Source organism: Opisthorchis viverrini (assembly GCF_000715545.1).
Source record: "Opisthorchis viverrini unplaced genomic scaffold opera_v5_416, whole genome shotgun sequence".
Lineage (NCBI taxonomy): Eukaryota > Metazoa > Platyhelminthes > Trematoda > Opisthorchiida > Opisthorchiidae > Opisthorchis > Opisthorchis viverrini.
The window spans coordinates 385,112-395,103 of record NW_008752078.1 but is presented as its reverse complement, the minus strand read 5'-3'; the positions used below and the strand labels follow the sequence as shown (position 1 = coordinate 395,103).

Sequence of the window (9,992 nt, the reverse complement as noted above, 5' to 3'; positions counted from 1 at the left end):
GGCAGGAGACGGGGTTTACGGGGCAACTGGGGTATGTTTCGTGTATCTTATATGCCATTTGGGCCGCTCTCTCTAAGCTGTGGTCATCAACGAAAGCGCTGATGACGTGGGACATGGAGGGTGAGAGTTTGTCGAGTCATAGTTGGGCCATTCCAACACTTGTCGAGTCATAGTTGGGCCATGATTTCCAACACTATCTTACGGCCGCAGAAGAGACTGCGCATGTGGCGAAGCATTTGTGATGGCGATCTGTCTCCAAGTTTGACACTGGTGAATAGATCCCGTAGCATTTTGTTTCCTGATTTTCCTATCCTACTTATGACGGCCGTTCGAAGGGCGTCATACGGATTTTTCTGAGGAATATCTTCCAACAGATCTTCAACTTCTGTTGCTACATCACAAGGAAGATGCTGGACAACATAGGAAAACCGGGTGACTTGGGAAGTGATGCGTCGGGTGGCAAAAACGGCCTCAACCTGGTGAAACCACACCCTTGGGTTGCGTGGATTGTAGTCTGGTAAACGTATGCTAATCGCATTCTCGACTAAATCCGTTGAATCAGTGTGCTTCCATAATTACCGGGCAAAAGAAACAAAATTACGACGACCTGAAAGAAAAAGCTTTCAAAACAATATCTAGAATTACTCGGGCTCACCAAATTTGTAGTAGTCTGGCTACCCAACAAGTTAGTTTATCAGGAGTGTGTGGCAAAAAAAATAAAAATAAGTACACTAGATTGGACATACAAAAATAAAGAGATCAGATGGAATAGGCTCGCTAACAATTGTTCTCTTTAAAATAGTTCGTCGTTGGCCCAATTCAGCGAATAAACAATAACCCAATTATGTTGGTCCAGAGGCCTTCTTCTGAACAGTTCCCACATATAATAGATTCCGAAGATGTCTGAAATGTTTTGGTACCAGAGTTAGTAGATGAGACTCGCGAAAGACCGCTGCAAGCGCGAGCGCAATCAAGAGAGAGTCAAAGCACGTGACCACGCTTGTATTATGTGAAATTGTACAAGTGCGTGTTTTTGTAGTTTTTCGTATTCGAACAAAAAACGATTATGCAATTGATGAAATACGTGATGTTATAATGGAAGTAAAGTAAAGGTACAAAACGCCGCATACTACACTGGGCTCGTTTTTGAAAAACACCGTCCCCGTTGTACCATGGCCTTCGTGAACCGGCCGGTGCTTCTGGTGTAATGCGTGAGGCTGGTGAGCGTGTACAGAGGTTGCTGTATCTGGGACTGCGTCTACCGTGTGTGAGTGAGCAACTTGCTAGCTCTGAGGCCTGTATGCACATATGTAGAGCCAGGATCTCTGTGGTAGTTTTACTAGTTTGTGGTAACCATCCTGGCGTGGTCGCCAATTATGTAATATTCACGCTATGGAAGCACCAGTGGACAGTGATTCCCCGAATACAGGTGTTCACGACAATTTCTGTGGATGGAAAACAGAAACAAAACTAATGAGTCAAAGCCTAGTAGGCAAGGTTGTACATCAACAATACTTACATATGAATCAATCAAAATGACATACACCCTATAATACAGTATTGAAACACTGTTTGTTCGGGTGCCCTGTATTCGCACAATGGAATTGAATTTCAAGTGCCACTACGTGAATCTGACGGACTAAAATATGCAGGCAATTGAGTACGGAATACCTGTCCTCACTTTAGTGCCTCACTTGGCCCCTCGGCGTTTCAGTAGCGCTAGGACATCATTCCAATAGAAGTTTTCTGCCAGTGGCATGACTGTTTCAGTAAACAATGAAAATTGGTGAGTTGCGAAAACGTGAACGTGGATTTAGGTCATTTTTGTTTGCTCACATGCGCAACGAATTGTTATATTTTGGCGTGAACCATTGAATTCCACTCACACAGGTTTTGCAGCTAAGTGCGGCCATGGAGTTCTATTTGTTCGAACGATTTCCACGTCGGTATTCGCTGCATAGAATCGAGTTCACGAAGGCCGCGATTACTTTAAGGCTACCCTTTATAGACTGGAAAGTCAATGTTTATTGGGGTTACGTGAACGTTTCCTGCATGGCTGGTTCTTTTAGGTGAGCGAATGTTCAATGTCCTCAGTAACCTGGATATGGAATCCGGTGCATAATGAACTAAGATATCGCGAATCGCAAAGAAACATGAATTAATTAGAATGGAGGAAATTTTAAGGTATGTATGCACCTATATTATTCAATGGAACTAGCTGGAGCCTACATTGTACATATGGACGCAAAATACGCGGTGTGTTTTAACTCGTATCTTATGCTTGAAAAGACGGATGCCGGATCCCGTGCTTTCTGACCTCGAAAGAGGCTAATCCGAATTTTCGTTGCCATAGACACATGTACTATATTCGGGCAACGGGTACTAGGTTGGAAGAACCTAAGATTGTTGATAATGATTTATGCCAGCAGGTCAGGTTTTCTGGTACATTGCTTAATATCACTCGGGAAGTAATCAACCCCTGTTTACTGGGAGCAGAGTTCTCCACTGCAGGTGGTGAAAAACACGAATGGAGGGTCCGCGATGCCAGAGCAACTGGCCAGTTGTAATGTATCTTGATTAGTTCGGACGGCGTAACGAGTCTAGCTGGCGCACATCACAAATATGCGGCTAGGAAACCGCGATACCTAATCAACCGCGGGTGAAAACTCCTCCTCTGTTAGCAGTCGGTTTATTGGAAGTCGATCGTATAAAAACTTGGAGATCTAATGATTGTGTTGTAGAAAGTACGAGGTGACTAGTCGATGACTCCCCTGTCTCATCAGACAAAGCCGTAGTGAGCATCCGCGCTTCGTGTACGTTTGATTATTGATAAATGTGCTCAGCCCAATGGATTCTTCAAATTTTTCAACTTTCCCTCGGTCTTCGTGGCGATATGTTGCGTTTATAGTGCATCCGCTAGTGACGTTCAACATCGTTCTAATAATCACTGCTCGCACAAATGCTGGATTTTCACCCATCATGCTTTCATTTTCTGACTTATCAACTGCCATTAGGGTGAAAACGGGATAACCGCCAATCTCTGGACAAACACGTCAGAAGCCTGATCCGAGAACACCTCACTGGAAGTGTGGATTGAATTGAAAATTCACAACGGAGATCAACTAAACAGTTCTGGTTAGGGTAATGCAGATTATGGTTGTTTCTGGGATACAAAATACGTACAGTCTTAATCGTTTGTTGAACATTTTTCGATCCAAATTTCAAACGTCATTACAAACGTGCCAGGATCGTACTGGTTGTTTTGCGCAAGGTGAGGCGACCTTGCCAAGCACGGGCTTGAAGCTGTGATCGGAAGGCTTGGCAATGCTGTCCACTATTTTTTATTGTTTGCTGTTCGTCTATGAAGTTTCAAAAAATTGACCTTACTTGTTCGGCTTATAAGCTTCAGGATCGAAAACTGAAACATTCCCACCTTAGCACACTACAAATCACGAGGGACAGGCTAAAAAACCCCATAGCGGTAGCCAGCAAAATGTGAGTCAGGCGCTGGAGGCTAAATACGAATCCAATACTGTATCAAGGTTCATATCATCACAAAAAACACATCCAACATTCCCTAAGAGAATAAACAAAACGACACAGTTTGGATATGGGATTCTAGTTCTTTCAAAAAAGGTTTCCCTTGAAGTGTATTAATATCACTTTTGGGTGGCTGTAACACTTGTAGTCTTCTAGAGACTTATTGGACAAGCGTGTTTATTTTTAGTCTCGCTAAAATGAGGATGTCTCTAGAGAAGTTTCAAAAGATAAAAATGAATAATAATCCTCATAGCCGTGCCTCCTGCCCATAGCGTCCAGCCGGTGTTTGGTAAGAACGCCTCACCTTAGAACATAAACAAGTATGTGTAGCACGTATGTAGCAACATTTGAAGTTCACTGCTGAAGAATGCTCTGCCAGTGGTATTAATTTCTGTGGGTTTGTATATCATCTAGGTGCCTGCTTCGATGCCACATTTACATACCATTTCATGTAAGCGTCCGCGTTCGAGAGTTTCTGACCGGCAAACTAGTGTAAAGAGAATACCTCTTGGGTGCTAGAAGAAGGGTATAATATAGTGTTAGGAACAAATGCTTTCCAAAATGTTTTGCTTTAGAATGGTCAGGAATAACATACAAGGCACAGTTTTTACGGTGATTTACCTCATTGATGATCATAGTTCAAGTGGGTGACCCAAGACGAAGACTTGGAAGAAGCACGGATCCGTCGATTCGAACGAGTTAAGCGGGGGGGAATAGCCAAAGTCGGGGTGGTTTTGCCTTTTAAAGGTCCCCTTCTATTAAGTGAGCCCTTCATTTACAGACTGGATGAAGGTGATTGGCTGAGTGTCTGGTTTGCCACCACATAATTTATGGTAAAAGTCGACCCATGTTCTGCTCAAAAGCGAGCAAATTCATGGCCGAAAAGTTGACGCATGTCACTAAAAAAGGGCGGGGTCCAATGAGCACACGAGCAATGCAACAAACGGGCCACGCAAATCAGATCAACTAATATGCTGACATCACTGGTGGTTGCCTAAACTAGTGGGCGCGCCTCGAGATGCCACGCGCATGGACGTGGCTTGACCTTGAGGTCCGAAGCATGTTTTTTTGCTTCATGAATACACAGTCCCATGCTAGCTATTTTAGCTTACGCTTTTGCGCCGCACTCGTCTGTTTTTGGAAGACACACGATCTATTACAGATCGCAGCTGTCGCCACCTGCATATACGTTAAGTCTGAGCTGTCTCGACACAACACAGTGTCTCTTTTAGCAGTCGTGTGCAGCATAAAACACGTTCACTCAATGTTGATGCAGTTGGAGGCCATTATTTTTAGCATCGGTGCCAACAGAGAACAAACTTGTGTATGCCAGATACCAAAACGGAAAATTTCGGCTTCTCTGCGTCTTTTGTTGAAGGAATTAACATGGGTCAATTGAAGTGTGCTAACTTGAGCCTTGAGTGACTGAAGTACATATTAAGCCGTGTGTTCTATTCCTGGTGTTAACATAACCGTGAAACTTGAGTTGTTAATTCACATCAGTGGTATATGGGGCTATTTGAGACTCCCTTGGCATGCTTCGATAAATAACTCTGTCTCGACACAACACAGTGTCTCTTTTAGCAGTCGTGTGCAGCATAAAACACGTTCACTCAATGTTGATGCAGTTGGAGGCCATTATTTTTAGCATCGGTGCCAACAGAGAACAAACTTGTGTATGCCAGATACCAAAACGGAAAATTTCGGCTTCTCTGCGTCTTTTGTTGAAGGAATTAACATGGGTCAATTGAAGTGTGCTAACTTGAGCCTTGAGTGACTGAAGTACATATTAAGCCGTGTGTTCTATTCCTGGTGTTAACATAACCGTGAAACTTGAGTTGTTAATTCACATCAGTGGTATATGGGGCTATTTGAGACTCCCTTGGCATGCTTCGTATAAATAACTCATATATATATATATATATCACTTTCATATATATATATTTTTGTGACTCACGTTTCCATATTCTTACGAAATAGTCATATGAATCCACTTTATTTTGCCAATCGGTACCCGATTTCTCCAAAAATATGGTGTTTTAGAGTTTACCGCTTTTTAAGCGCATGCTGGGTGCGCTCTACTGAGACCTATAAGTTTACGTCATTGGTTTAGGTGAATGATTTTTCAAGTCCACTTTATGCCTCAAATTAGGAGTAAACACAAAAATATGGTACTCCGAATCACCAAAAACTGTGACTTGGTTAAAACGGAAGTGCGCCACAGGTGATTTTTTGACCAGAATGAGTTAATGAATTTGCTGCAGCACACGATGCGTTCACTGAGATAAAATCTGCAGAGTGCCCACGTCCGTACATAACTTTTTGATTGCCATTATTCCGTCTGCTCAGGCAAATAGGGATGCGTGCATTTTTTTTACATCAAGAAGCGGCCTTGATGCTTAGCACCACGATATCCAAGTTCATTCGTTCTCATTCGCATATAATACTGAAACGAAGTGCCATCATAGTGTGAATTTAACGCTTAGCATTCTAAGAAGCTCGTAAGTGACACACATCGACATAAATTGTGCACAACTTACATCCGTAGGTGATGTTTCCTCAAAAGCTCTTTTGCACCATCCCGGACTATTTAATTGTAACAGTCACCGCTTACTGACGGAGTTGAAAAGCAATATGAATAGTTTTTGAAATCGCAAATCGTGGACTGGTAATTGAAATATTAAATACAGAAACCAATCCTAAGCAAATGGAAGCTCAGAACTGTTGGTTAAATTCGGTCAACTATAGGTACGGCAGATGGTGAAGGTTTTTGAAGGTTGTGGAACGCGATTTCGCCTCATAAAGATTGTGATCGGACTGGAGTAACTTCCCGTAAAACGTCGAGATGTGGCTGACTTCCTTGCGCTTTTATCTCCAGGTTGTAGGTGATCTTGTGGCCTTTCGTACTCCCTCTATAAATATGATTGGGCTCCTAGTGAATCTGCATAAAAATGAAACCACTTACGAGCTTTGTTACGTGCCACATCGATCAACAGATTTATTTTTTCAGATTCTCAACGTGTGGCCCTTACTATGCTGGAGAAGTTTTCAGCTGAAGCTCGAGAAACTGTAGCTCAGTATCCAGTGAGACGTTCAGGAACATATTTACAGAAGACCAACAATCTGAATGACACTATGTCAGGATCAACCTTGTCTTACCGCAAACGATGCATCTGACGCGTGGGCTTGCAAGACTTTTTGTTCACCGAATAAAATCCGTGTAAATGCTTGTCTTGTAGGCGTCACAGCGTGGGTGGAACGCGACACGAATTGTTTTTCACTGCTTTGAGACGCGAACCGAGGCTGAAATTTGGTGACTTTAATACCCAGGCCGATCACTGTCCTAGGCAGTCGGTGCATAACTGACGGCACGAAGAAAGTGTTTTCTCCAGTTTATCTGTCTGTCGTTCACCAAGTTTCCTGGTGCAGTTGAATCTAGTGAAACAGCTTTCAAATCAACATAGCCTTTAAGATCATAAAAACTCACGATTTCGGCTTTTATTCTGACTGTAACATTATGATCATGCCTAAAGTTAAACATTATTATTTAATGGGGGTATACCTATCTTTTTCCGGAGGGCACCTTCACTCTACGGGGTTTCGGAAACGATAAATGTCTCATCAGTCATATCTTCTGTAGCATTTTGGCTAAAACCGTGAAACGCCCCGTTACTAAAGCTATATAACCTATCTTACCAACTGAATAATATGAACTATAGTCCAGGTCGCATAGTTGTGAATAAGTCACGCATCATTGGACGCGTGCAAAGTTGAGACTAAAGGGAGCTTTGGACAAGATAGTCACACCAGCTGCTAGTCTTTATGGTTGAGACTTGCTCCCCATGGTTAAAATACCCCAGTCGTCTTCAAAACATATACCAATCAGCGTCGCAGAGTGCAGGATTAGACTTCAGAACATGTGCCAGCGTACGTACCCGGCATTCCATTTAACGTCTGTATCAAGCCTCATCAGTAATTTTTTTCGACGAGTAAACATACAAAATGATTTAAACAGAACCAGGCTTACTGCTGCCGTTCTGATTGTTTTCCATTAGCCTTCGGGTACGGTTGGGCTTGAAGCCTGCAGAATCCTGGCAGCAAACCCAGAAGAATAGTTCGTCAAGGTAGCAGTACAGTCATACGTGCCTGAAAAGAACCCGGGGCGCGCTCATTCATTGAAAAATCAATCAAAGTTGCTATCAACTTGTGAGTCACGTGCAGAATTCAGGAAGTTCGGTGATTGATGGAATGGTTTGAATGCTTTATGCGCACACAATGAACGCGCCGGCAGCTTATATAGATTATTATCACAGCAGGGGCCGTGAAAGGGCAATAAGTTTTTCTGATCAGCGTAGTCAGTTGGTACGCAACTGGGACCACAGGCGGAGGCTGTCTATTGGTGTAAACCACCACACAGGTTGAGAACGACTGTCTTACAACGTCTGTTGTTTAATTTTTCAGCGCTGAGCGGTAGTATTGCCAGCACAAGTGCTCAGTCAAAAGTGTCCCGAAGTGCTCCGAACCGGGTTCTGGATGTGACGTGAACAACAGTCAGACGAAGGTCATTCCACTCGCCAACGACCGGAAGCGTGGAAAATTGTTGTCTATTAAAGGTGTGCGGTCTGGGCGTGAAAATCTTCCAACCGCATCCCTCCGTGATTCTACTGGGCCAACAGTAAAGAGCCTGTTTTCCAAGCCCTTTTCAAACTGTGTATAATTAAGTAATTGGTCCCACTAGTAAGACGATACTCTATGAAAAAGAGGTCAAGAATCGGGAGACGCGTTTCACAGCCCACGGATTTAAGGCTGGCAGCCATTTTATTTACTACCTTTTGGACACGCTCTACTAACGTTATGTCTCGCTTGTGCCTCAGTTATGCAACTTTAGTGGCGTATTCAAGAAGCAGTTCGTTGGGTTTCAGGCTTCGGTTGACGGCTAGTCTTTAAATGAAACTTGCATAAAAGGGTCGTACTTCGGGTGAAAGATATTATCAAGGGGTCAATATATAGGCGAAAGTTTAACCCCGCCGTGCATTCAGCGCGACATGCACCGTTGGTCATAAAATCCACCGCACGCACAGCGGAGAATTCAGCGGCTTTGGACTTATCTGGCTGGACGCCTTCTGCAACGATAAAATAGAAAATTGCTGTTTATTCCTGTTTACGCAGGAAAAACAATTGGTTTTTCACAATTTATCAGACCATTTTCAAGTGCCCTTAAGAGGTGATAGATGGGGGACTAATTTTTGCAGAAAATATTCAACCGCCTTTACACACACCATGGCGAGCCATGGAGGGCAATAAAAATATAAATTTGGAGCCATGTGTACACCTTGAGAGCGTTCGAACAGAATTTACCGAAAATTTTACTTTCGGGCGGTTTTAAAACCTCGCGCTAATATCGTCAAAAGATTACCTGTGCTTGGAAGTTTCCTTTTCTCAAAATTTGCTTTTAACGGAATTTCGAGTGTACTCTTGGAAATCGATCGGTACTCTCTGCGGTCGCACAAAGTTTTGAATAGGACGATAAAAGCTGAAGACCACAAAAACAATAATAATTCATGTTTGCCAGACGGAGCTGTTGACACATACTGTTCGCGAACTTGGAAAGTAATCTGCGATGTCAAGCCCTTTGCCTAGGATTCTTGGTTCAGGTTCACCTTGTATTTCACTGGCCTGTGTTCACCGAATACGCACGATGGAACATGCTATACGGTACCTTCTTTCAAGTTCTCGGCTTTGGTCATTGAGCTTTCCAGTTCGGGGAACCTCCGAACATCATAAGCGGATCCGGCGCGCCTGCCGTACAAAACTTCCATAAATACTTATTTTTATTCACCAGCGAAGTTGGGTTTGGGGGCTTTCAGGCTGTCGTCCAGAAATTACACCAAGCTAATGCAGTGTTTCTTTACAGATGCACAGTACAACGAAGCATGAGCTATCCAGAAGGATGGAAGCTATTCCATTAATTAGGTTCAAACCATCCTAAAAATGGGTAATCGCAAGAGACCCAGAAATTAGGTGGTCGATAAGCCGCGCACCTGCATTAAATCAGCCAGTGGACATGTGAACGCAGGTTGCAACGTCAGGTGCCACCAAGAGAAGCAGAAAACGTACTGTTTCAGTGCTTTGGTCCGCCAAATACAACCAAATGGCCTTTAGCCGCTAAGGCAAGCATCGCGAGACGCGTTTCGTAGTCCACGGACTTCAGGCCGGTAACCATTCTCGTAGCGGCCCGCTGAGCACGCTCAATGAGGGTGATGTCTTTCGTGCGTCCTGAGTAGACAACTTGGTTGGCGTAATCCAGGAGCGGTCTGACGTAGGCTCCATAGAGTATTTGTAAATCCATGCGAGTAATACGGAAGAAGGTGCGCCGGATCATCCGTAAAATGGCGAATGCCTTTTGGGCCGATTTCTCATGGTGCAGTGAGCGAGACAAGTTTGAGATGCCC

General features: G+C 43.6%; 1 protein-coding gene across 1 annotated transcript in view; it reads left to right on the top strand.

Moving 5' to 3' along the window:
• Nucleotides 1–2,208: 2,208 nt before the first annotated feature.
• Nucleotides 2,209–9,992, top strand: part of T265_10895 (hypothetical protein) — a gene marked incomplete at both ends in the record, with an annotated part of 10,495 nt that continues 2,711 nt past the window's right edge. Inside the window, one exon of the mRNA XM_009177403.1 lies at nt 2,209–2,256. Within this exon, the coding sequence (XP_009175667.1) occupies nt 2,209–2,256 (48 nt within the window). The remainder of the gene's footprint in view (nt 2,257–9,992) is intronic.